The sequence below is a fragment of the Lemur catta genome, chromosome 5 (genome assembly GCF_020740605.2).
Source record: "Lemur catta isolate mLemCat1 chromosome 5, mLemCat1.pri, whole genome shotgun sequence".
NCBI classification, from domain to species: Eukaryota; Metazoa; Chordata; class Mammalia; order Primates; family Lemuridae; genus Lemur; species Lemur catta.
In genome coordinates this window covers 30,789,941-30,816,565 of record NC_059132.1, presented here as the reverse complement: position 1 = coordinate 30,816,565, position 26,625 = coordinate 30,789,941, and the positions used below count along the sequence as shown (strand labels likewise).

Genomic DNA, 26,625 nt, shown 5'->3' with positions numbered 1-26,625 from the left:
CCCTGCTTGTCCTGGCTGACCCTCCTGTGTGCCATTCTGTAGAGGGGGCAGCAACCATGCCCCTTCCTGACCCTCCTCTTTGCCTTCTGGGAGCCTAGGAAGCTCCCCAGATGGTGAGATGCACCAACAGCCATCACTAGAAGGCCCGGCCAGAAAGACTGGTCGCACTGGGTGGAAAGCTGCCATGTGGACAAGTGGGGCTGATGAGGCTGGAGAGGGTCGGCTGGTGCCAGGTTGCAGGGGGCCTCAGCAGCCCAGCCAGCGAGCCTCCCCGGGATCCTGTGGGTACGGGGGAGCTAGTGAATTTCTGCTTCTTTTAAACAACTTTACTGAGGTGCTTTTGCACACATAAAAGCCACCTATCTTAAAAATACAATTCTGTGATCTTTAGTAAATTTACAGTCATGCAGCCATGGCCACAACCCCATTTTAGGACATACCCATCATCCCAGAAGACCCCTAGTCCCCCACGTACAGTGTGACCTTCCCACACCCAGCCCTAGGCAGCCATGAGTCCACTTCCTGGCTCTGTTACTGGAGGGTACAGGGCACACGGGAGTGGGATGGTCAGAGCAGGGCTTTGGCAGTGAATCTGGAAGGGTCTGTGTGGCTGGGAGAACTGGTAGGAGACTGGCCATCCCTTCATTCCTCATCCGCTGAGCACGGCCCGGTGCCAGGCTCTGTACTGGGGCTGGGGATGGAGTGAAGGAAACCTGCCTGTCCCCATGGTCCGGGTGAGACTCCAGGCAGGCCAGGGGCCGTGGATGGGGCAGAAGGGAGGAGCAGTGTGGGTGTCCCTCCTCACTCTGGTGTCTTCCCTCTCTAGGTAGACAACACCCACGACAAGAAGGCCCCCACGACGCAGCCTCCGAGCCGGAGTTGTACAGAGCTGCATAAGCACCTCACCTCGAAAGCCCACTCCCCGGACAGGGGCCTGCAGCTGCCACCCCCCTGGAGTCCCCGGCCTCCTGCCAAGGAGGATGAGGAGCCGGGTGAGGACTGCCCGAGCCCCCAGCCAGCCTCAGCCTCTCCCCGGGACTCCCCGGAGCTGCCTAGGACAGGGCCTGGTGCCCGGGTCCCCCAGGAGGACATGCAGGCTGTGGTGCAGCTCATCCGCTACATGCACACCTACTGCCTCCCCCAGAGGAAGCTGCCAGCCCCCCTGCCCTGCGGCAGCCCCTCCACTCAAGTCAGGCCCCGGCCCCAGCACCCCTCCAAAGCCTCCTGGGCTGAGTTCTCCATTCTGAGGGAACTTCTGGCTCGAGATGTCCTCTGCGATGTCAGCAAACCCTACCGCCTGGCCACGCCTGTCTACGCCTCCCTCACACCGCAGTCCAAGCCCAGGCCCCCCAAAGACGGCCAGGCCTCTCCTGGCCACCCACCCCCTGTGGAGGAGGTAAGGATCGCAGCTTCGCCCAAGAACGCCGGGCCCAGACCGAGCCTGCGCCCACTGCGGCTGGAGGTGAAAGGGGATGTCCGCCGGCCTGCCAGGCTGCAGCAGCAGGAGGAGGAAGAAGATGAGGAAGAGGAAGAAGAAAAAGAAGAGGAGGAGGAGGAGGAGGAGGAGTGGGGCAGGAAAAGGCCAGGCCGAGGCCTGCTGTGGACCAAGCTGGGGAGGAAGCTGGGGAGCTCTGTGTGCCCCGTGCGGCGGTCACGGAGACTGAACCCCGAGCTGGGGCCCTGGCTGACATTTGCTGACGAGTCGCTAGTCCCCTCGGAGCCCCAGGGTGCTCTGCCCTCGCTGTGCCTGTCTCCCAAGGCCTACAACACTGAGGGGGAGCTGGGCAGCTCCACGGACGAGGACACTGGCCAAGACCAGCAGCTTCTACTGGGACCCCAGATTCCTGCCCTGGAGAGCCCCTGTGAGAGTGGGTGTGGGGACACGGATGAGGACCCCAGCTGCCCGAGGCTCCCCAGAGGTAGTCAGAGTCGGTGGCCTGCAAGGAGGGGGCAGGGACGGGGGGTGGCATACCCTCTGCACCGGCAGCAGGGGCCCTGCGTGCAAGTCCCCCCACACACACACACACACGTGTTTGCGAGGTCGGGCAAGTCCCTTCTGCTCTGGGGCTTCAGCTTCTCTGTGGGCTAATTAGAGCAGATCTCCAGGAAAACAGCCACACGTCTCTGAGTTTTTCGTCACACAGGGCAGGCTGCCACTTAAACAAAGGGCAAGATGCCTTCATGGGGCTTATGTTTCGGGGCGGGGCGGGGGGGACGGTCAAAAAGTAAACAAAAAGGGAAGGTAATTACAAATTGTAAGTGGTACTGTGACATAGCCCTGCCGAGGATGGTGTGACGGAGGTGTGTCTATAAATTCAGCTAATAGTCGTGGTGACGGTAACAGTAACCGTTAGCTGTTGTGCATTTCCTGTGCCCGGCACTGGTCTCAGACGTGACACTGGTTATGCTCGGGGGCTCCCCGCAGGAAGCCTGTGTGGTGGGCACAGTCCTTGTCTCCGGTGAGTGACACAGACCAAGCACAGCACTGTTGAGCGATCAGCCCCACGTAGGACTCTGTCCAGAGCCCCAGGCTGTGGGACTTGGGAGTCAGAGCTCTTCCCTGTGCTACACTGTTTGGCCAGAAGGTGTCACCCTCGTCCCCATCTGTTCTCGCAAAATCAAGTAGATGCTGGGCTGAGAGCCTGGGGTGGAAGGTGGGTTTGAGTTGTTCCTGCCCGTCCCTAAAAATGCAGAGGCATTTGGGTCACCTGCCCAAAGGGCAGCTGGCTTGGTACAAGTGGAAGTCGAGGGAGACGTCTCCTCCAGAGGGGAAACATCTGCTAGTGATGCCATGTTGGGGAATCTTATTTTTCTGTTTTTTGTTTCTTCTTTTCAGACTCTCCCAGGTGCCTCATGCTGGCCTTGTCACAAAGGTAGATTTTTAGGAATTATTGGCGTAGTATTCCATGAGAGTTTGTCTTGTTGGGTGTGTGTTTTGGGGGTGGGAGGGGTTTCATCAGTTGCTGAACCTGGCCCTGTCCCCAGGCTCCTGCCCTCATTGTCATCTGGGGCCCCCAGGAGCTGTGCTCTTTTGGAGGCGGTTGGTTTTTAGAAGCTGACTTCTGCGGGCCCAGCGTAAAGATGGGGCATCAGGCCTCAGGCCATTTCATAAGTTGACCTCTTTGGGACCCTAAAAAGAGTTGTTTTGTTCCTGGGGAAAAGCTGGCAGTGCTGTGTGACTTCCGGCAAATCCCTTCTTCCCTCTGGGCCTCAGTGGCTCCACCTGTAAAACAAGGAGGCTGACAACACTTGTCCTGTCTCCACATTCCAGCAAACCTCGCCTGCATCTCCTAAAAGAATTGTGCAGCTTGAATTCCTTTAATAGCCGGCGGGGGGGAGGGGGCCCCCAGCAGACCTCCCCAGGCTCCGTTTCCATGGGCAGCAGAAGCAGGGTCCATCCCTGTGTCCCCCTACCCGCCCTGCATGCCGGGGGAAGTGGAAGCTGCTGCTGACCTGCCTCTTTCCTTTGTGTCTTCCCTGCCCCCATCAGCGACCCTCCTTTTGGCAAGAAGAGCTTTGAGCAGACCTTGACAGTGGAGCTCTGTGGCACAGCAGGTGAGCCGGGGCTTTGCTGCTGGGGTACCTTTGAGGGAGCTGGAGAGACCCCTGGCAATGAATCGCCCACAATGAAGAGCCCCTCGGGCAGTGAGGGGGTACCCAGAGAGCCCTCCCTGCCACCGCCCCACAGGGTGCGCTGGGTGTTGAGATACACGAGGAGGGGTCAGCCGTTCAGCGGCCAGTAATCGGCACATAAGGTGATATCGGGGTCAGGAAACAAAGAGACACGAATCTTCCCCAGAGGAGCCCACAGTCTCTTGGGAGAGACAGAGACTTGCACCATGGCGAGCACTGTTTGATGTGACTAATTTCAAAGTACGTCCAGGAGCTCTGGATCACAGAAGAGGGGCAGGGATGGGTAGGAACGTGGCCTGGGAAGACTGCAGGGCACCCAGAACAGGGGACATGTGAGCTGGGTTTGATGATTAGACGTCAGAAAGACCAAGAAGGGGAAGGTGTGCCCGGCACCAGGGTCAGGCAAGCAAAGCCCCTGGGGAGTGAAAGCCCAGGGTGCATCAGCGACGCTAATCAGCTGGGCTTGCTGTGTGGCAGAAGGGAGGTGGCAGGAAAGAGCAGTGACAAATGGGCCAAAAGGCAGAGGTGTTTGCTCTTTCTCCTATAGGCTTCAGGAGCCCCAGTGAGGAAGAGAAGGGCATTTTGGCAAGTTGGGGAGAATGGAGACCAAGGTCAGCTGCAGGAGCACCAGAGGGCACTGTTGGCTCCAGTGGGCAGTTTAGTCATTGGCACCTGCCCCAGCTCCATGCAGGGAGACCCAGAGGCATTTAGGAGGTGTAGTTGGATGACCGGATGTGGAGTGGGAAGAGGTGTCTCAGATAACTTGGAGGCTCCAGCTGCCATTACCAGGTCACAGAAGAGATGGCAAGTGGATTTCATCACATGCCAACTCCAGAGGACTGAAGGATTCCCAGGCCACCTCCAGGCTCAGCCAGCAGGGCAGGGATCAGTTAGTGATGCCTGCAATCCCAGGGTAGGGTGTAGTGTCCCTTGGAGAAGCGACCTGTCTTGACCTCACATTTCTCTTCTTGCTTGGGCAGGACTCACCCCACCCACCACACCCCCGTACAAGCCCACAGAGGAGGACCCCTTCAAGCCAGACATCAAGCACAGCTTGGGCAACGACACAGCTCCCAGCCTCCCCTCTCCTGAGGGCCTCCAGCTGGGGGCCACCTCGGGGCCTGCCCACAAGCTGCCAAAGAGGCACCCAGAGCGGAGTGAGCTCCTGTCCCACCTGCGGCATGCCACGGCCCAGCCGGCCTCCCAGGCTGGCCAGAAGCGCCCCTTCTCCTGTTCCTTCGGAGACCATGACTACTGCCAGGTGCTCAGGCCAGAGGGCGCCCTGCAGAGGAAGGTGCTGAGGTCCTGGGAGCCATCTGGGGTCCACCTTGAGGACTGGTGCCAGCAGGGTGCCCCTCGGGTGGAGGCACAGGCCCCCGGCAGGGAGGAAGACAGAAGCTGTGATGCTGGCATCCCACCCAAGGACAGCATGCTGCTGAGAGACCACGAGATCCGCGCCAGCCTCACGAAGCACTTTGGTCTGCTGGAGACCGCCCTGGACGATGAAGACCTGGCCTCGTGTAAGAGCCCTGAATATGACACCGTCTTTGAGGACAGCAGCAGCAGCAGTGGTGAAAGCAGCTTCCTCCTGGAGGAGGAAGAGGAGGAGGAGGAGGACAATGAAGAAGAGGACTCAGGGGTCAGCCCCCCTCGCTCTGACCACTGCCCCTACCAGAGCCCACCAAGCAAGGCCAGTCGGCCACTCTGTTCCCGCAGCCGCTCGAGCTCTGGCTCCTCATCCTGCCGCTCCTGGTCACCAGCCACCCGAAGGAACTTCAGGTATGGGCGGGTGGCCTCAGGGGCAGTGGGCAGCTGAGGACCCCGGGTTCCAGGGAGTGAGTGGGGAGAGGAGCCCCAGGACACTTGCTTGGAAGCTGAGGCTACATCTCCCTCTGCGGCCTGTGTCCTGGTTGGAGGCCCTGAAGGTCTCCTCCTCCTCGGGGGAGCTGTGGGTGAGTCCCGGAGGCAAGCAACGCCTGGTCTGTGAAATCGTGAGCACCCCAAATTTCCTGGCCTGAGAGAAAAAGAAAACCCAATTCCTGGCTGATTGTGGCACTGTGTCTAAATGAACTTGTCCCTTATTCATCTTTTTTTATTTAAAATGGCTAGGTTTTTGTACAAACATATACATGCCCAGTTGAAAACCTATGTGATATTGACATGTAAGAGAAAGATTAGCCTGACTCTAATCTGTGTTCTGAAAAAGCCCCTGGATTCAAAGCAGTGATTATTCCCTTCTCTGGGTCCTGCTGAATTGCGCTGTGGCTTCGGCAGGCAGCCACCCGTGAGAGCTTTACCTGAGTGTGGGACGACGTGCCAGGGGCCTGCTCACCCAAACCCTCTGGGCTCCCTGAGACAGACTGGAGAAGGCGCCCGTCCAAAAGGCAGCCAGGGAGCTGGGCGGAAAGAATAGAGGTTTGGCAGCTTGGGTGTGGTGGGGGGAGATGGTGCCTGTCTCTGATCACAGCGGGACAGCAGGCCCTGGTCCTGCCTGGGGAGGCTGGTTTCCAGCCCTGTGTCTGAGGAGAGCCTGGGTGGCCACTAGGTGCTGCTCTTGGGTACAGAGCTGAGCCCAGAATCACCTGCAGGGCCTAGGCCGGACTTGCAGGGCCCACCCTGAGCATCTGATGTGTGGGGTTGGGGTGGAGGTGGAGAATTGGCATTCCTAACAATGCCAGGTGATGATGGTGTTGCCAGAGTACCGTACTCTGAGACCAGGATTCAGGTCATATGAAGTTACCTTTTCTTAGAGCACTTTAGCTTTACATTTATACGTCTATACCAATGGCTCTTAACTGTTTGCAAATCTGATTAAAACAAAAGCCCCTCTCCCCAATAAAATGTGCATAAACATCAAACTGGGCATTCAATTTTAGGGGGTTCGTGGACTCCCCACAAACTAATATTAAGAAGCCCTAAATTTTCTATTCGTGATGAGTTCCCCAGCAAGTTCTCCCACAAACCCTTCTGTATAATAAGCCAGGAGCCATCAGTCGGAGGTGGCGTCTGTCAGGCCTCTCTGAGCCTCTTTCTGGCTCCCTTCTTTCCCCAGGAGGAGCCCCGGCCTTACAGCCCTCCAAGGTCAAAGGTTTGGCTTTAGCCTTGCTTTGCTGTGAGCTAAACCACTCACTCTCCACACTGGCAGTTTCCAAGGCTCTCTCCATGTTGAAACACATCCTCAGGGCCAAAGCCGGAGCTTCCCTGGGCTCCTTCCTCTCCTGCCCAGCTCGGGGGTGTTCGGGCAGGGCTTGTATTCCTGCACTTGTCGGGGGACAGTTGACAACCTCTCTAGAAACCCACATGGATTCTCCTTTTCCTCTTCTCACCTTTGGGCCAGGTGCAAGGCTGGCTCTTTCTGCTCACTGGAGAAAGTTAATTGGTTAACTGGGTTCTTGCCGAGTTTGGCACCTGGTATGCCTGGTAAACTAGTAACCAGCCTTCTCCCTGACCGGCGCTTCCACTACCAAACATCTATCCACAGGAAGCACTTTGAGCCAGTTTAACAACACAAACCCTAAACTCCATAGTGCCTTCCAGTCACACTCAGCTCTTCAGGTGGGGACGGCCTACCAATGCAGTTGCAAAGGGATGAGATTATATAGCTATAATTATATAGCACTTTAAAGTTTGCAAGTCACACCCACTTCTGTTACCCTGTTTGAGCTTCACAGATGGACTTAGAAGGTGTGTCTGCTTCTTATCCCCGTTTTATAGATGCGGAAGCTGAGGCTCAGAGAGGTTAAATGGAAAAATAGAGCAAACGTTTATTGAGCAGTTCCCGGGCTAAGGGTTTACATGCATTTTTAAATTTAATCCTCACAAGTGCCCAAGGAGGAGGGCACAATTGGTTATTCCTGTTTTGTAGAAGAAGAACTGAAGCTGAGAGGGCTTCTGTACCTGGCCCAGGGTCACCCAGCAGGGAGGCGGTAGAGCGGGGTCCACACACAGGCTGTCTGACTCATGGGCCCGTGTTCTTGTCCTCTGGGCCTTGTTTCTCAAGGACTCGGACTGGAGGATCAAGGGCAGTGTGCAGACGGGAGAGGAAGGCTGCAGGCGTGCGGCGCCCAGGAGCCTGCGTGGGCTCTGCGGACTAATTAGCCCGATAGCCGGACCGGAAGTGGGGGGCTGTTGTGGGCAGGGGGCTGTTGCTTGGCCGAGGCACAAACCTATAGAGAGAGCAGTAGTTATAGAATCAGAAGACTTGCTTCTAGCTCTGACTTCTCTACCTTCTAGCTTTAGGCAAATCCCATCTCAAACCCGAGCCTCAGACTTTTTATCTGGAAAACTGGGAAACATAAGGCCTGTTAGGGTTTTTACATCAGGTCAAATAAGGTAATGAAGCAAAAGGGCTGTCCTAGCCCTGACGGCGTAGACAAGGCTCAGAAGGGTGGGTTATAATTAGCAACACAGTGGCTCCCAGTGAGGTGGCCCCGGAAGCTGGCAGAAGGCACGTGTCCAAATGTTCAGACCCACACTCAGCCCCGGGCCATCCTTGCTGAAGGGAAGCTGGGTTTCTGCAGGCGCGAGTTTGGACACATGTGCCCTCTGGAATGAGCCCCACAGCAGCATCCTTGCCTCCTGGAGCACGTCCCCCTGCCCCGTGGGCCCTCCTGAGAGTGAGTGCCTTTGCTTTGCTTGTTCACCGACAGATGTGAGAGCAGAGGGCCGTGTTCAGACAGAACGCCAAGCGTCCGGCATGCCAGGAAGCGGCGGGAAAAGGCCATTGTAAGTGACCTGGGGCCCCGGAGCGAGCGGGGACAAGGAGGAAGGGTGGGGGCTTCATGGACCCAAAGCCCTTTGAGGCTGGCTGGTGAGCCCCTCAGCCTTCAGCCCCTGGCTGGGGAAGAAGAGATTGTGGCCTGCAGAAGACAATTTTATTTCTCTCATTAGAAAAGCACGAGGGTCCCCAAAGGGCATCAAAGGTGACAGCATGTGAAGTCCAGCCAAGAGACTGGCCGTGAGGCCTGCAATAGGGGGTGATTTGAGGCTCAGCACCTGGGACCTTCAGAGGGCCAAGAGGGCAGGTTGTGGTGGGGGGAGCAGAGCCAGGCTGACCAGGTCGTAAGCCAGCCCTGCCACCACCTTCTGTGTGACCTTGGGCGGGTCCCCCAGCTTCCCTGAGCCTTGCTTTACTCATCTGTACATAAGAGAGTTTGGGCCTGTAATTGCTGTGGCTTCCCCCAACCCGATCAGGGCTAAGGGACCAAGAGAGCCTGTCCCTTCCTCCCCATCTACCTCCCTGATCCTCTGCAAGAGTTAGTCCACAGGCCCTGCCTGGCCTTGTGGGTTTGCCTGGCGAACCCACTGCAAAGCCCCCGACAGAGAAAATACATCAGGAGCCTGCCGTGGGGAGCTGGAGCCGGCCGGCTATGCCATGTTACCAGAGAGGAGGGAAAGGAACTCAGACAAACAGACTCCCACGGGGTTGTCCCCCATGACATGGTGCTTTGAGGAGTGGGGTACACAGGACGTGTGCATACCCCAGAGGTGCGCAGCTGTCTGCAAGCAGGTACTTAATACAGGCTACACGCGGAGCATCTTCTTGGAGTCCCTGAGTGATCGTTCAGCAGTTACAAGCCCAGCTCTGTCCTAGGCTTTAGGTGACAGCAGTGAACAAGACAGACGAGGTCCCCACTCTTGTGGTTGGGCAGAAGGGAGAGAAGACTCGTAAACAAAGGAGTAAACAGTGTAATTACAGAGCAGGATGAGCACCGTGAAATTAATGATGTCATGACTGAAATATCTGAAATAAACAGCCGTGTTAGGACGGCTGGGGAGGATGTGCTTATGTAGGTGGTCAGGGAAGGGCATCTCCAAGGAGCTGGGCCCTAAGGGATGAAAAGGAGCAACCCAGCAAAGACTTGGGGGCACGAGTGTTTAGGGCGGTGGCAGGGAACAGCTATATGAATTCAAGAAGCTGCAAGGAGGCCGGGAGGAGGGGGTTTCTCTACTGAGCTGAACCTAGACGTGTTACAGCGTGGGATGAACGATTCCCGTGACCTTGCTTGCGGACCTCGGGCCTGGGGTTTCTTCCTTGCCACGTATGGTATGTGGGTGGGATGGCTGGAGAATCACTGGCTGTTACCTGTTCCCAGAAAAAGCCTGTCTGAACCAGAAACTGTCGGTTTTGCCCAGGGGAGCACAGGTCTCCAGGAGCAAAGCTGGACTTCTCCAGCAGGTCATAGTGACTCTTCCAGTAGCAGTGGCTTCAACTCGACCAAATCACAGATCTGAAAGGAGAGGAGGAAACATTCTAGCCTGGGCTTTCCCGCATCCCCTCCCTCTGCCGGCCTGTTTCAGGTGTCTGCTGGCCTAGCATCAGGCTCTCCCACAGGCGACTTCTTGGTCACAGCGTCTACACTGTGGCTTCAGCCACTTTGCCCAGGGAAAACCAAAGGTATTGGTGGCTCCAATAGCCCTGATGCTCCTGTCTCCTTACCTCTCCTTGCAACTCCCCCGACTCCCAATGCCCCGTTACCGTGCTCAGCACCTGCCCTCCTCAGACTCACAACAGTCCGGAAGCTACTGAGTGTGCAGTTATGTTAATGGTGATAAGTCCCTGTCCCTCAGCCCAGCTCTGCTCATTCCCTCCATGTAAGCAGCTGCTTCCTTTGGAGCCACTTGCCCATCCAACACTTGCAGGCCCCGTCCTCCAACAAGGGCAGGTCCTCTGGCGTAGAGATTGTCACCGTCCTCTCTTTGAGTCCAGCTGGTGTTGCTTGCTCAGGCATCATGAACTGGGGGAAAACTCCACCAGTGCCCACCACCAGAGGCCCAGGAAGCCAGGCGATGACTGGTTCTCTTTCTCTGTGTCCTTCTCCGGCAGGGCGAAGGCCGTGTGGTGTACGTTCGAAATCTCTCCAGCGACATGAGCTCCCGAGAGCTGAAGAGGCGCTTCGAAGTGTTTGGCGAGATCGTAGAGTGCCAGGTGCTTACGAGAAGTAAGAGGTGAGTCAAGTCGAGCCATGGCACATGTGAGGAGCGGGGAGGGTTCCAGTCCAGGGCTGGAGAGAAGTTAACTTAGCAGCTAGTTTGTGGCAGAGCAGGAACTGGAGCCGGCACGTCTGCTTCGGGGCCTTTGCCCTAGAGACAGTGCAGGCCAGCAAACAGCTGCTGGCAGCTAGAAGACCTGCTTGCATTGGGGCCCGATTGTTCTACAAGCTCCGTACCACTCACATCCCACCCTCCCTCTGCAGCAGCAAGTCCCCAGCCTTCTGTCTTGCTGACAGCCCTAGGTTCTCCTCACTCACCGGGAAAAGCAGCGTTTCATCTGTCAGGGGATCCGCAAAAAGAACAGGTTGCCTATGAATGCACAATGTAGGTGTCAAAACTTTGTCAGTTTTGAAATATTTCTAAATTAACTCCCATTATATCTGCAAACTAAGTTACTAGGGTTTTTTAATTCTAATTTAATAATAATAATAAAAAGCTTCAGCAAGAAAATAGTTTCTATGTAAGAGTTATTACATATTTCTTACCTATTAGAAAGGCGACTGTCAAAAAAAAACAGAAAGTAAATGCTTGGGAGGATGTGGAGAAATCGGAACCTTTGTATATAGTGTTGATGAGAATGTAATATGATGCAAATGATATGGAAAACAATATCGTAGTTCCTCAAAGAATCAAACATAGAACTACAATATGATCTAGCATTTCCACTTATGGGTATATATCCACAGAATCTTTCTTTCATTCTTTTTTTTTTTTTTTTTTTGAGTCAAGGTCTCTCTCTGTCACTGAGGCTGGAATATGGTAGCTCACTACAACCTATTTTCTTGTTCGTAAGAGTGAAAAGTTAAGGTAGAACTGACTTTAAGTCCTTACGCAGACTTTCCTCCTGGTTGCAAAGTGGCTGCCTCTAGCTCCAAGCCTCCCTCCCACCAGCTTAGAGACCAACCCCGGGGGAAGCAGGAGTCACCTGCATGGCTCCAGCAAAGACCTGGGATGAATTCTTTAGGGTTCAGCTTTGGGTGACAGGCTCATCCTTGAACAAACTACTGTGTCCGGGGATGGCTGTCATCATGTGACTTACCCTGGCATCCCGAGGCTGGTTGACCACACAGTGCTGCTGTCAGAGGAAAGGGAGTAGATGCTGAGCAGGCAGACATGATAGATATCTACCCTGAAGGATGATACCAGCCGTGTTAGGGGAGGTGACAGCCAAGTTAGCAGCCAAGGAAGTGATGGCTGAGCCCAGCTTTGAAGGATACAGAGAGTGGTATAGTTGCAGGGGTGGGAATGGCGAGTCCAGGGAAATGGGAATAATGGGGGAAGCAGAGGTTTTTAAGGGCACTGACTTTAATGTCAAGAGGGCCTGGGTTCGAATCCCTGCTCTACCACTGCATTTGGGTAAATTACTGGACTCCACGGAGCCTGCTTCCTCATCCGTGAGGTGGGGATAACAGCAGTACCTGCCTCACAGGGTCATCCAAGGAGCACGTGAGACCAGCTGTGGTGGCCAGCAGCTGGCACACATTCAGCAAGTCAGCTGCCCTTCTTAGGATTGTATTGCGGAGCTCAGCCAGCGATCAGCATCATCTCTATTTAGGTGGCCACGTGACATGGGTACCGAATCCTTATGGTGTTCTGCGCCTCATCTAGTAACGGGTGGCCTGACAGTATTCACCAAGCAGGTCCAGTAACATGCTTCCCTTGTCCTGTCCCCCAGAGGTGAGAAGTACGGCTTCATCACCTACCGGTGTTCCGAGCACGCAGCCCTCTCTCTGAGGAAGGGCGCTGCCCTGAGGAAGCGCAACGAGCCCGCCTTCCAGCTGAGCTCCGGAGGGCTCCGGCACTTCCGCTGGCCCAGGTTCACTGACTACGGTAAGTCCCCAAGGCCCAGCGACCATCAGTGAGACCCAGAGCACGAGGGATAGCGACTCCTTGAATGAAACACTGCCCTAAAGCCCCTCCAGACACAGTTCCCATACCCGAGCCCCCAGTGTGCTGATTGGTGTGACTCAGCAGCCCCTTTCCCTGAAGGCTACCATCTTGTTTTTCTTCTGGTCTCTGGTCCATCCTGTCTTGTCCTATGACTGGAACGAAAGAGAGTCGAGCCTCCCATGGCCTCTAGGAAGGTTTGACCCTGTGTACACAGCCAGCCGGTAGAACTGTGGCCACTGTCTCTTTGGTCTCACAGGGCCAGCTGCTGCCCTGCCTCCTTGGGGCATTCCATGGTGACCCCTGACAAGGCAGCCGCTTTGTCCATTAATGGACTACAGTGAAACCAGGCCATCATCATGATCTTGCCATCTGGGGACAAGATAGTGATGAAGGACAAAGATGTAGGAAAGCGTTATTTATAGGGGAGAGTCCAGTGCAGCCTTCACAGGACAGAGCTATGTCAGGGACCTAGATGGGTTCTAGGCCAGGCGGTGTGCCACCTGGCGACCTATCCAGTTACAGGACCCTGCACCAGGTTACTAATGAGCGAGAAGCTGTTAGGGGAAGTAGAATCACAGTGTCGGGGCTGGACAGGCGCTCTGGAGTGCTCTGGTTCAGCTCCCCAGCTCTACAAGACAGGGCAGCCAAAGCCCCAAGATGCTGTCAACGTGGCCAAGATGTCACAACGGGATGGCAGTCTGTGGTTACAGGTCAGTCAGTGCTCATGCCTACCCCCCAAGACCTTGGGCCACAACACTCCACAGGGTGACCCTTAGTGGCAGATCTTGCGATTGGCCTTTCTACGCTGCTGGCTGCCTTCCGCCCTCACTGACTTCTCCCCCTTCACACGCAGATTCCAATTCAGACGAGGCCCTTCCTGCGTCAGGAAAGAGCAAGTACGAAGCCATGGATTTCGACAGCTTGCTGAAAGAGGCCCAGCAGAGCCTGCATTGATAACAGCCTTAACCCTCGAGGAATACCTCAATACCTCAGACAAGGCCCTTCCAATATGTTTACGTTTTCAAAGAAATCAAGTATCTGAGAAGGAGAGAGAGCGAGCGCGCATGAGACAGAACACACGTGAGAGAGAGACTTGAAACTACTGTCCTTTTAAAAAAAAAAATCAATGTTTACATTGAACAAAGCTGCTTCTGTCTGTGAGTTTCCATGGTGTTGACGTTCCACTGCCACATTAGTGTCTGCGCTTCCAACGGGTTGTCCCGGGTGCGCCTTGAAGTGCTGGTCGGTCACCCATTGCCCCCGCCGTCCCGACGGCCTTCCTCTCGTAGACTCGCAGCTGTGTTCCCCATACCATTTCTTGTCTGTAGTGTGTGATGATGAACTCGTTACTTGTGAATAGAATCAGGATTATAAACTCATTTTTAATTGAAGAAAAAAAAAGTATATCCTTAAAATAATGTATTTATGGCTCAGATGTACTGTGCCTGGGATTATTGTATCGCTTCCTTGATTTTTTAACTATGCACTGGCATGAGGTGTTTGCCACTGAGCTGCTCTGCTCCCCTTGCCAGATTGCCCTCGAGGTGCTGGGTGGCCGGTAGGCTGGTCCCCGGGAAAGCATGGCCTGCAGCCACAATGAAGAGCCGTGGAGAGAGGTTTCCAAGCCATTTCTGTCAAGCCCTACCCCGTCTTGTATTGAGCTAGTCCAGCTCACGCATAGAGTGGGTGCCCGTCTATCAGTGTGCAGACCCTCAGATACCTTGGAAGGTAGGTGGGGTGAGCTGTATTGCTCCCGTTTTCCGGGTGAGGCTGGTCATGACCCGAGAGGCAAAATGACTTGAGCAAGGTCCCATAGCCAGTGAGAAGGCAGAGCGGTGACCCAGACCAGGCCTTGTGATTCCTGGTCCCATGCTTCTGCAGTAGCTGGGGTAAAGATGCAAAGTTTCAGGGACTGGTGGAGGTGAGTTTGGCTACATTGGGCACCAGACTAGTAGCCTGAGGGCCCATTTCAGGGGTTAAGTCGGCAGTTGACTCACCAGCATCAGGTGAATTCAAGCTGTGGCCTGCGTCTTGGTGTGCCGTCAGCTTTAATCCCGGATGGTCCTGCAGTTTGCCTCTGCCTGTGGACACACCATCACAGCTTCAGTGACCTCCTGGCAGTGGTACAGACAGGTCTGGGAGCAATTGTTTTGGGGGGGCCAACTCCCAAGCCATCCCACTCCCTTCAGCTAGTCCCTTGTCTTAAGCTTTTCCTCGTCTGGAAAGTTGTTTTGGTGGCGTGGGGCAGGGGGAGCCAGGAGGAGGACGTGAGGGTCAGGGATGGATAAGACAATCTCCTAGCTCCCTCCAGCTTAGAAAACATTCTAATCGGGCTTTACTTTAAACCTTATGTTCTTCAGTAATGTCAAAGCTATGTCCAGCTTGATGTTCTGCAGGTGCCTTGGGGGCCATTCATGAGGGAGAGCGTGGCCAGGCAGGGTATGAGTGCATTGCCTCTGCTTCAGGCAGAGCAGTTTCTCCTGATCTCTTTCATACATCAGGGTTTCTTGGGAAATTTTTGTATTTAAAAAAAAAAAAAGTCCCATTGCTTTAAAAAAATTGAAGGTGACTCATTAAACTAAACAAGCTAATTGAATTTTTTGCTAATGCCAAGCTTAGTCCTTTGAGAATTGGTAGTTGATTTTATTTTTTAAGATTATCAAATACCTCGGTAGGTAATCTGAGCCCACGATCTCGTCCTGGGTGGTGAGCATACTCCCAGCCCGTGGATAAGGATAGGGGAGACAGGCGTTAGCAGGGATAGGGAATTTGAGCTCCTGTGTGTCAAGTCCATTGACCTCTCTGGACCCTTTTCCATGAAATGGACTGAAGGGGAGAATTAGGCAAGTTCCAGCAGTCTTAGCTTCTGCTAAGGTGGTATCTGGCTCAAGTTGGCAAATACACAGCACATGTGCTACTACTATTCCCACGTCTCCAGGCCAATGCAGACATAACTAATCAATCACAGCACTCATGTTCTTTGAGCCTGGATAAGAATCCTTAATACAGTGCTCTGGGAAGCCATTACTAATTGATCAGAGTTTAATCTCTTTGACGTGCTGGCCTAATCTTTGGAAGATTTCTGTCAATCACATAGAAACATATGCTGGCTGGGTTTCCTGCTGGCCCATCCTTGTCTTTCATGTCCTGATCCATGAGAGAAAACTCTCCTAAAGCCATTCCTTGGCACAAGACCCCTAATACTACTGTGACACACAACTGCACTTGGGTAGGGCAGGGTGGTGGTGGCGGGTAGTGGAATAGCAGACAGGAACATATTAGGGGAAGGCAGGGCTTATGAGGATGGACCAAAAATGAAACTTTGCACAGCACAGACCTGTTGGTTCAGAATTCCTTTGTAGCTATTCACTGCCTAGCACATAGTAGGGACACAATAAACAGTTATGGAATGGAGTCGAATTTAAATCACGAAGTCATGATTTGCATCAAGAAGAAAACAAAGATTTTACCTTGCGGAAGCCAGTAGGAGAGAGCACTAGATGCAGAGTCTGGAGAGCTGGGAGGAGTCCCGACTTCACCAAGAATTAAAGTCCCTTCACCTGCCTGGCCTCAGTGTGCTGGAGGGAGTTAGATGATATGTCTCTAAGCCCCTCCTCTTTGCTTGATTGCATTTGGCCAGAGGGTCTGCCTTGAGCCGGTTGGTGGTCCTTCAGGGTAAAGAAATACAGATTTTTAGTGAAGGATGAGTCTCTCGCCCCCCTTTGGGGTCAGTTGAAGCTGCCCTTTCACATCAGATTAATCCAGGGCACTTGAAGTTACTTAGGTGTTGGCCCTTGAGCAGAGCAGAGATGTGAGTGTGGCATTGGGTCGTGACATGCCTAATGTTAGAGCTGGTGGCCACGAATGAGGGACACTGCCTGCCAAGGGCACCAAGTAGTCTCTGTTTGCCATCCCATACATAAAAGGCTATAAGTTCTCAAATTGACCAACCCTGCAGACAACCTCTATCCGGAAGGACTCATTCGGTGCTGTGATTATTTACCAAGGAAACTCCGAGGTCTCTCCAGCAAAACTAGTCAACCTTTGTCTCTTTCCCACCAAATTAAGGAGTAACCCAGAGGGAGCAGCTGCCATTGGCAACCATCTCGTTGTAGCTCTGTCCTAGTGTTTGCTCTCAATGATGTTTACATGTGATCACCCTACAAGCTTACTGTAGACTGTGTCAATAGCCGCCCTCGTGGGGCAGGTCGTGCTGTCCATCTCTGTGCCGTGCTGGTGTTTTCCAAAAATGTCTGATCCAAACACTAAGTGGAATTCTTCCATCTCCTTCTTCAGTCTGTACAAGGCTGAATCAGAATCCTCACTCTCGGGGGCTCTGGTTACTGAAGGAAAATGCATCAAAGAGGTAAAGAATACGAGTGGATGGAGTGCAGCTAAGACCCCCCACCCTCTTCCCCCCCTCACACCTTGGCCCCCCAACCAGAGAATGGCTTTGAGTCAAAAAGCACTGGTTGGGTCTGCATCTGCCTTGAGATCTCGCAGCACTGAGTGTCGTATGTGCCCAGAAAAAAGGCAGGGCTTTGGGGGCTGGAGGAGGAAGGGAGAAACGCTCTGAGTTGTAAAGACTCAGTCCTCAAGTCCTGACATGGGAAGAGATGCAATAAGACATCTTTCATTGCCTAAAACCTGTGCTTGTTAGTTTTTCTAGACATGTGCAATATGCCTGCCAGGGCCACTGTGGAGGGGCTGGGGAGGGCAAGCCCAGTCCTTCTACATGGACAGCTCAGTTCATGGCCCATCCTAGGCCTTGAGTTCAGTTGAAATCTCAGCTGAGCCTGTGGTTTGAGAGATGGGTCATCCCAACTGTGAAACAGAATGAACTTAGAGCATGTGTTGATCTGACTCACTGATGTCAACATTACGGTATTTTTCTTAGCATATGAGATTTAGCAGCTGCCCTCAGTTTGGGGGAACCCTACATCCCACCATCAGATATGATCAAGGAGAGAAATTGGATGTGCAATAGCAAAGAAAGTGAACCTAATGGTTTCACTGGCCAAAGAAGAGGGACCCTCACCCCTTCCCATTGGAGCAGAAGGAAACCGATTCGTACTATGTGCAATATGTTAAAGCTGGTCCCCAAGTCCCTGAAGCATTTGCACACACAGATGGTTCCAGGGCTGCTTGCGACTCTGGAGGTACAGGGTAAATGGAGAGAGAGCTCGGGAGCTAGAAACTCACATGCACAGAGATGTCTTTGTCCCAGAACAGACATGGGTTGGGGGAGCCCCCAGGGGCCGGCTGTGGGACGCCTAGGAAGTAGGTAGAGGCTAACTTTGATGAACCAATAAAAGTACTTGGAGAAAACCCACAACACTTAGCCTGGCTCCATGTTTCTGCACTGGAAAATATGGATCTCTTTGGGCTGTGTGAGGTGCTCTCCTAGGGATTGGAACAGGAGGCCGGGAAATGGGGGGCTGTGAGGGAGGAGGGGGCAGAGATGCCTTCCGAGACATCAGCCGCAGGAGAGCCGATGCCAGGGCCAGCCCTTGGCTGGCCTCCTTGTCAGGAGCCCTAGAAACAGGGAGCCACGGGTTTGGATCTTGGTACCTACTTTCGTATTATAGAAAGACAAAAACAGCCCAGCCGAGTGAAAGGGGTTTGTGGAGTAAATCATTTAACTATAAGCCATCTCAGTGTGAGAAACGCCAATGTTCCTTACTTCCTGCGTGACCTTGGGCCCGTTTTCTCATCTATCCAGTGAGAATGTTGACTATGAGCACTGAAGTCCCTGTCACCTGTGAGAGGCCTGGAATCCCACCCTGGGGTGTGGGAATCCATCACTCCCCTGTGCAACCAGATTCATGCTCTGGCTGTGCCCAGCTCTTGTTCAGGGTGAGGTTTCTCTGCAAGAACCAACCAGCCACAGGTTCAATCCCACACGGTCCTTACTGAGTTGCCTTATATGAGGAGGCCAGCTCCCCAGGACAGATCTAAGCCATAGTTCCTAGTGGGGATGGTGAGGAATTAAACCCCCGGGTTGGCTACGTGGCGATGTGGAATCAGTCTCACATTAGCCTTGTCATTGTCCCCACCGAACAGCTTTTAATCTGAATGTTGTGACCACTCGGCTGTTTCTCTCTGGTTCTCAGACAATACTAGCAATACACTTGTTTTTTCCAAACAGCTTAACATAGGCACTTTTTCACACATTTCTTTCAAATGATTGTAAAACATATGGGGCGACAGGAGGCATCGATCACACTGCATATGTTTAGGGCAGCTTTTGTTTTTTTGTTTCTTTAATGGTATAGCAGCAGTGATTGAGGCTTCGGGATTTGGGGGACAGATTTTCAGACATTCTCCTTCATTAGAATGCCCTGCACAGCCGGAAGGAGTACAAAAATCCAACTGCCTGAATTTGGGGCTTGGAAAATAAGGTTTTGCAGGTGGTCAGTCCCGGGCTGTGCAACAACTCCTCCTCAAAGGGGTGTTTATATAGAACCCCCTCTTTGCTATATTTTTTTGTCAAAGGATTCTCCGAGGAAGCTTTAAAAAGCTTCCTTTTTCACTTTACCAGCCTCGCTTATGGGTTACTTGTGGAGGGGATTGGTCAGTTTCCACCTCAGCACTTTGCCTTATCAACATGTGGTCGCCATCTAGTGGCCAGGACTGTATCCACCAGCTCCCCAGATGGAAGGCAAATACATCTTTATGGCCACCTTGCTGTCCAACACTTTGGGGATGGAATGAAATGTAATGGCACGGACGAACTGTCTGTGTGTTCAGAGCCCAGCGTGACGCTAGGGTCGAAAGACTCCAGAAGCAGCCACTCCGTAGGCTCTCGCGCAGACGGAGAGGTGCGCTAGCTCCCCTGTGGGCAGAGGAGACTGGAGCGGACCCTGCGTCCAGGTGCCCGGGAGGGGTTTACTGTAACTGCAATACTGGCGGCCCGGCGGCTGCCCTTGTTAGGTGAACCTCTGCCAGGTGGCCTGCGTTACACCCTCGGGACACACGAAGAGGTTGGCTGTAAGGATTCTGGGGCGGGGGGCCTAGCCATGACCTTTGATGTGGTCCACCGAATAGCCACATAGGGTTTTTTGTTTGATTTTTTTGGTGTTGTATTTTGTATTTTAAAATCTTGTCAGATGCTTTTGTGTTAGGAATAAAAAGTCATAATCTATTCCCAACTTTGTTTCTTGAAGGATATTCCGATTCTGATGGAAACAGGTTGGAAATCTCGAGGGAAGCGTGGTCAGGGTGGTGCGTGGAACAGAGACGTGGGCCGCTTGGATTTCCAGATGGCTTCTGGGGAAGACGGCCATCCGGAAGTCCAGCCTAGTGCAGTCTGCTCTGGAAATTCACACCCACCGCCCTCACCTCCTGTGCCATGTTCTTAGCATTGGCTTGGAGCACCTGCTTCTGCCAGAGGCAGCTGCTAATGTTGAAACCAACACAAGATCCCTCTCCCCAACCCCAGGTCTCTAGAGAAGGTGTCTGTAGCTAGCCTTAATCGACTGGGCAAGGTGGTCCCTACGGTCCCTTCCAGCATTTCCAAATCTTGGACTCAAATCCTTTTCTCTTGGTGTGACCATGCAGCCTAGAGAATTCTGAGCAATAGCCGGGGCTTTCCCTGGCTCTGAGACAGGGTCAAACCAGGGAATGGCTAAACTTGTGAGGTTTTGTCATCCCCAGGGGTACTACCGTAGGGGGCATTATTTATGAGGAAGCTCAATAAGGTAACTACAGCCTGGGGTGTGTGAGTGTAAGGCTGTGTTTGTGTCGTGTGTGGGTGTGGGTGTGTGTGCGTGTGCACACACGTGTGTCTGCATGTGTGCGTGTGTGTGTATGTGGAATTACATTGATGCATTTCTTGAGAAAGGTGCAAGAATTTCACCTACACAGAGGGACACATCTGCTTTGTTATTTATAATAGAAAGCTAAATTTTAATTTTTTAAAGGACACTGCTAATGATTGAGAATCGAGTTTTTAGTTTTGCTATTTTTTTTAATTGGTAGAGGATTTTTATATATTTTTTCCATTTTGTTGGGTTGTGTCCTTATTTATATAAATACTTTATCTGTAAGAGGCAAGGAAGAAAACTTCTTTGCTTTTAATTATTGTGGTTGTCATCGTCCCTGTTTTATTTCTGGTGTGATTTATCTGTCTTACCTTCTAAATGAGAAAATGTTTTCCTGTATTTGTACATTGTCAGATTCTATAGTTTCATAGATAATTTAACCAAATTGCTCTATGTATTATTATTCTGTGAGTATAAAGTTCTATTTTAACGTCTGTAAATACTTCAGAACTGGCTTCTTTTCTCAAACTCCCACTGCGGAGTTATTGTTTACATCACAAAAACTGTAGAATCTCTAAGCTCATGTACTGTAAATAGTGAAGTGATCTGCTTATAAATAAACTTAACAAATACACTATGGAGATTAAAAAGAAAATACCGCCCACAGCCCTGCCCAGGTGTGTCTTTATTGGTCCTGCGAGCTCACTGAGGGACACCGGCCACCCAGTGGGGAGGAGATCCCAGTTTCAGTGTCAGTTTCTCAGACAGGACCCCAGTCAAGGTGTGCCCACCCTCCCCCTCCTCCCTAAAACTCTCTTAGTTTACTTTTCCCTCCTTCGCAATACTTTTCAAGGTTACTAATAACCATTCCAACTCATCTCACGTCACAGCTGTTTATTAACAACTTTTTGCCATGACTTTATAAAGGTATACCCCTTTCTAAACAAAGACTTCCTTGTTTTGGTAATATCAGCTTTTTCACCCGAGCACACTAAATAGATGTGCTGTAAGAGATATTTGGACATTATGGTTTCAGGCAAAGCAATCATCAATTTATAATTTCAAAGCGGTTTCTGGTCAGAGGATCTGAGAGAGCAGATCTGAATCGTGTGCCATATTTGGGTGAACTGGGAACATTTTCCTTTGTGTGCATGTTTCCAGCAAGTGGGGTGAGAAAGTGGCATCTCCCAAGACTCAGTCCTGTGCGTGTGTGTTATTTCCTCATGTTTCAAAGGATTTAGCCTTTATTTTGCCCTAAAGCTGTTTTTTTGCTTTACCTTTAAGTGCAGTTTGAGTGCAAGGCACTCACTGGCCACAGTGTTGAAACACTGGGCAAGGGAATTACGTACAAACAAGAACAGGCACAATAAACCATTACATTTCACGTTATGGGCAAGCTGTTTTCAAATTGTTGTTTATTACATATATAAACTCACGTACAGACATTCTCATTCATTGTTCAGGTGATTTATTTTCTCAATCTGGGAAAATTGTTTGGATTTCTTCAGTTGGAAGGGAACACGTCATGATTTTCCCCATTAAAATGAACGGGGATGTTTCCACTTAGGGGCAGGGCACTCTGGCATGATCAGAGGCCTTAGCGAGGGTTCCTCAGTGTCTGATGCCCCTCACCTTGTTAGGTGGTAAGATCCAGAACAGGCCTCCCCCCCCATTCACTGCAAGGTGCCCAGCCCCATCAAGCAGCGACCCCTGAGTGGATCCCACCATGGTGCAGGAGTAGAATGGCAGGTTCAGGGAGTTAAGGCCTGCATTTGGGACCCAACTCTGCCACTTCTGTATTGTGTGAACTTGGACAAACCACCTCTTCGGCCCCTGACTTCCCTGAAGATGGAAGTCTAAGATGGGCCGGGCGCGGTGGCTCACGCCTGTAATCCTAGCACTCTGGGAGGCTGAGGTGGGAGGATCACTCGAGGTCAGGAGTTCGAGACCAGCCTGAGCAAGAGCGAGACCCTGTCTTTACTAAAAATAGAAATTATCTGGACAGCTAAAAATATATATAGAAAAAAAATTAGCCGGGCATGGTGGTGCATGTCTGTAGTCACAGCTACTCGGGAGGCTGAGGCAGTAGGATCGCTTAAGCCCAGGAGTTTGAGGTTGCTGTGAGCTATGCTGACGCCACGGTACTCACTCTAGCCCGGGCAACAGAGCGAGACTGTCTCAAAAAAAAAAAAAAGGGAAAAGGAAGTCTAAGATGATTTGCTTAGATGAACTCAAAGGTCCTTTATATTCTAAAAAAGCTAATTTGCAGAAGCAGTGTGGTGCAGGGAAAACGGTTACAAACTGGTGTTCTGGTGCCAGCCTGCTTAGCTTTGAGTCATGACTCCACCACTTACCAGCTGGGTGTCCTTAGGCAGGTCTCCTAACATCTCTGATTCACTTCTCCATCATGTGATAATGGGGCTAGTAACAGTTTCTTACCCTATAGGGTTGTTGTGAGGATGAAATTAGGTCAAGCACAGTACCTAGGACATCATAAGCACGTTATCAACTTCAGCTGTGATTCTCATTTGGTGCTCACCACAGCCCTCTGAGAGAGGCGTGGCAGAGATTCCAACTGTCCTTTGACACATTGGGAAGGTTGGGAAGCAAAACAGAAGGAGCCTGCCAAGGGGACGCAGAAATGTAGTGACAGAGCCAGGACCAGCAGCCTCAATCCCTTGTGTTCCTGGGTGACACTTCTCCTCACCACCAAGCCACGTAAGCATCATACGTGATATGCGTAGGACATGCCTCTGCTTAAAAGGCCAATGCTCTCAGAGTGTCAGCTGCAGCAGCGCAGTAATTCTAGCTTGGGCGTTAAAAGCTTCAGGTTCCAGCCGAGCGCCCTGGTAACATCATGACCGGCAAATATGAGCAGGGCCTGTGAGCCAGGAGCCCAGACGGATCTGCTGTGGGAGCCACAGGGATGTGTGTGCCCCGTCCACTGTGTCCTCTGTGACCCTGGGCATCTCCCGGAGGGAGGCCAGGGAACCGTGCTGTGTATTTGGCCCAGCCCTGTCCCCTCACCAGCCTTGAGTTTCCTCGTTTGTCTAAAAAGGGAGATTAGTGTAGATCAGTGGTTTATCATTTGGGGAAATCATGTGGTTCCCCCTCCTCAAAGCAACTGCTTCAATATATTAGCTTCTGCATAACATCCCGTTTGGGAGGAAGAAAAGTTCTAGAGCTGATGTTCATGGATGGGAGAACAGGGGACAGAAGAATGCGTTATACGCTGCCACAAAGAAACGGATAAATCCGGAATGTGAGACAGCTGTTGCTGTTTCGGCAAAAAGTCACTGGCAAAGAAAAAAGGAAGGAGCAGCGGCACCGCTGTAGATTAAGAGACTTAGAAACTTAGCAGCTGTAACTGCGAGGCAATGGGTGTGTTAATTAGCTTGCTTGCAGTAGTCATTTCACAATGCATATGTATATCAAAACATCATGCTGTACACCTTAAATAGATGCAATTTTTATTTGTCAATTATATCTCAATAAAACTGAAGGGGGGTGAAAACAATAGAGAATGGAAAAAAATTAAGTTTGGGCGAGTGTAGCAGAAATTTACTGCACACTTTTAAGCACGTTATTGTCATTTTCAACTTTTGGTTTATTTATGCTGTTTGCAACGTCAGTGACAATAGTGTGAATACTAATCAGGTCAATGGCACTCTGCCAGGCACTGCAGACTCACCAGAGCATACTTAGATCTGATTTTAAAGAAATAAGTTCTGTTTTTAAACCAACAGAACATATGTTAATTGAAACAGAACGCCTGCAGTTGAGAATAATTTGCCTTAATTTATACTCCTCGAAATCAGTGGGTAATCCAAGAATAAAAGTATCTCTTTGGCTCCCCATGAAAAGAAAAGTACACCTTTTTCCTAAAAACGAATAAAAAGAAACATCACAACTAAATTCAACGTGTGAAACTTGTTTGAATCAGATTCAAGCAAACCAACTATTAAAGACATTTTTGTAACAATGAGGGAAAGCTGGTTAAGGGCTGGCATCCCAAGTTGGGTTCTGCAGAAAGCAGACTCTATAATGATTTAAGTCTGCAGGATGCTTACTAAGGAGTGCCCTGGGACCCATGCCTGGGGAAGGGGAAGGAAGGAGGTAGGGGTGGGCAGAGGGGGGAGCTGAGCTGTGATGTGAGCCAGCAACAGACTTGGTGGACCCCACGAGGAGTCCTGGAGCTAGAATGGCCCTGCAGAGTTGTCCCGTGTCTGGCCAAGATGGCCGGGCCTTTCCACCTGGCGTGGATCAGTCATTGGCTATGGGCCACCCTGGGAAAGGTAAGGTGTGTCCCTGCGGCTGCAGTAATCCCTGCAGGCGCTGACACTGAAGGCTCTCTGCCAACAGCACTCACAGCTACTGGCGCCCGGAGTCCTTTACTGAAGTGGGGGTCTGTGTCGCTTATCACAGCACACACCACGACTGGGTGGTGGGTGTGCATCTATTGCGTGTGATAATGGTGTGCTTATGTTCGAAAATGCCTCCAGCGCTGGGATAAGCATTAAAAAAGAAAGAAAGAAAAGAAATGCCCTTATTTCTTTAAAGATACGCAATGGAGGAAATGAAATTATATGTGGGGATTCAGTGTAAAATTCTCTACTTTTGAGAATGAAAGTGCCTATAAAATATGAAAGTATAAGAACAAAAATCGTCCTAAGCAAGCAGGTGAACCTGGCATTAATTCAATGTTTAACGGATGTCTGTGAAAGCTGGGATATTGGTTTTAGCTCAACAAACAGTCCTCAAGGCTAAAAGAATTGTTCAAAAGCTACCAGATAAGATGTAAGCTAAATTTGCTATCCGCTTTCAAATCCTGTAACTCTTTTACTTCTCCGGAAGGTGTGTGGCTCTTCGTTGTCTTGGGTAATCTCCCATGAAAGGGTGGAGCCGTGTGTCCGGCCGTCCCCGGTCACGCTACTGGATGCAGCAGGACTTGGAAGCGGGCGCACCCCCTGGGTTGGGGCTCCCTCCGGGCTGACTTCCTGCGGCTGCTGCGATCAGACAGGAAAGAAAACACACCAGGTGACAGGAGGCTGCAGAGGGCTTCCCCTTTGACCTAGTTTGGACCAACAGTTGCAAACTCAAAGGCTTCTGAGGGCCAACAGATAACCACACATGCAGACGAGGCGCAGGAGAATGACAGCATTTCTCTCTTCTAAGAAAAGTAGCAGCACAAGGACCAGGACAAATGAGAACCCACACTCGGCACCAATGTCTGGGAGACACAGGGAGTCTGTAAGTGGTGGCCCTACATTTGCAGCAGCTCATTTAATTTTTTGTATTTATTTTTTATTTTTGCCTTTCTCCGCATGTTCTAATGTTTTTGAATGGTTTTTGTTTTGTTTTGTTTTTTTGCAGCTGCCCGTTTAGAATCACCCCACACTGCCCAGAGCAGAGAGGAGTCCCTGCCAGTGTCCACGGGTAAGAGCCATGTGTGAAGAGGGACGGGTGTGCAGACCAGGGCAGGCAGGGTAGGACAGGGGCCAGAAGCTGTGTCCCATGAGGAAACAGCACACAACCAGTAAAAGAAATGACTTGAAGGAGGGGGCAGTACTGTCAGTAGGGAAGAGCCGGAACAAATTCCACTGGATTCCTGAAGGCAGAACCATGGCCACCAGGTGGGAACTTCAACAAGGAGAACAATTTGAGTTCAAAGGAGACCTGGCCGGGCGCGGTGGCTCATGCCTGTAATCCTGGCACTCTGGGAGGCCGAGGCGGGTGGATTGCTCGAGGTCAGGAGTTCGAGACCAGCCTGAGCAAGAGTGAGACCCCCGTCTCTACTAAAAATAGAAAGAAATTATCTGGCCAACTAAAATATATATAGAAAAAATTAGCCGGGCATGGTGGCTCATGTCTGTAGTCCCAGCTACTTGGGAGGCTGAGGCAGAAGGATCGCTTGAGCCCAGGAGTTTGAGGTTGCTGTGAGCTAGGCTGACGCCACGGCACTCTAGCCTGGGCAATAGAGCGAGACTCTGTCTCAAAAAAAAAAAAAAAAAAAAAGGGAGACCTTTCCTAATAGTGGTACTGAATGAGGATGCCAAACAAGGTAATGAGCCCTCTGTCACTGGTAGTATGCAAGTAAAGGCTCATGATGGTACAGACAGGATTCAAACATCAGACAGAGGCCTGGACATACAGCCTCTAAAATTCCTTTCAACCACTAGTTCCAGGTTTTATCCTCTGCACCAGTCTGCACCAGGGTGGGGAGTGTTGGAATCAGAGTCTGTGCTATGTTGGCTGGGGGGCACTTGCGGGGAGGCCTAGAGCACCCCGTCTTGGGAGCCAGGCTCCGCCACTACTGACTGTGTCACTTGGCCACGATACTTCACCC

At 51.7% G+C, this 26,625-nt stretch overlaps 2 protein-coding genes across 3 annotated transcripts in view; one reads left to right on the top strand and one right to left on the bottom strand.

The window, feature by feature from the left end:
- PPARGC1B (PPARG coactivator 1 beta) overlaps positions 1-20,945 on the top strand; it is a 104,532-nt gene extending 83,587 nt beyond the window's left edge. For both annotated transcript variants that reach the window (XM_045551399.1, XM_045551400.1), the window contains 8 exons: positions 827-1,919; positions 2,837-2,873; positions 3,491-3,555; positions 4,614-5,412; positions 8,283-8,358; positions 10,460-10,581; positions 12,302-12,456; positions 13,370-20,945. In XM_045551399.1, coding sequence (XP_045407355.1) covers positions 827-1,919; positions 2,837-2,873; positions 3,491-3,555; positions 4,614-5,412; positions 8,283-8,358; positions 10,460-10,581; positions 12,302-12,456; positions 13,370-13,470 — 2,448 coding nt within the window. In that variant the 3' untranslated portion in view covers positions 13,471-20,945. The remainder of the gene's footprint in view (positions 1-826; positions 1,920-2,836; positions 2,874-3,490; positions 3,556-4,613; positions 5,413-8,282; positions 8,359-10,459; positions 10,582-12,301; positions 12,457-13,369) is intronic.
- A 2,820-nt stretch (positions 20,946-23,765) lies between these two features.
- PDE6A (phosphodiesterase 6A) overlaps positions 23,766-26,625 on the bottom strand; it is a 60,262-nt gene continuing 57,402 nt past the window's right edge. The window contains exon 22 of the mRNA XM_045551398.1: positions 23,766-25,285. Coding sequence (XP_045407354.1) covers positions 25,209-25,285 — 77 coding nt within the window. The 3' untranslated portion in view covers positions 23,766-25,208. The remainder of the gene's footprint in view (positions 25,286-26,625) is intronic.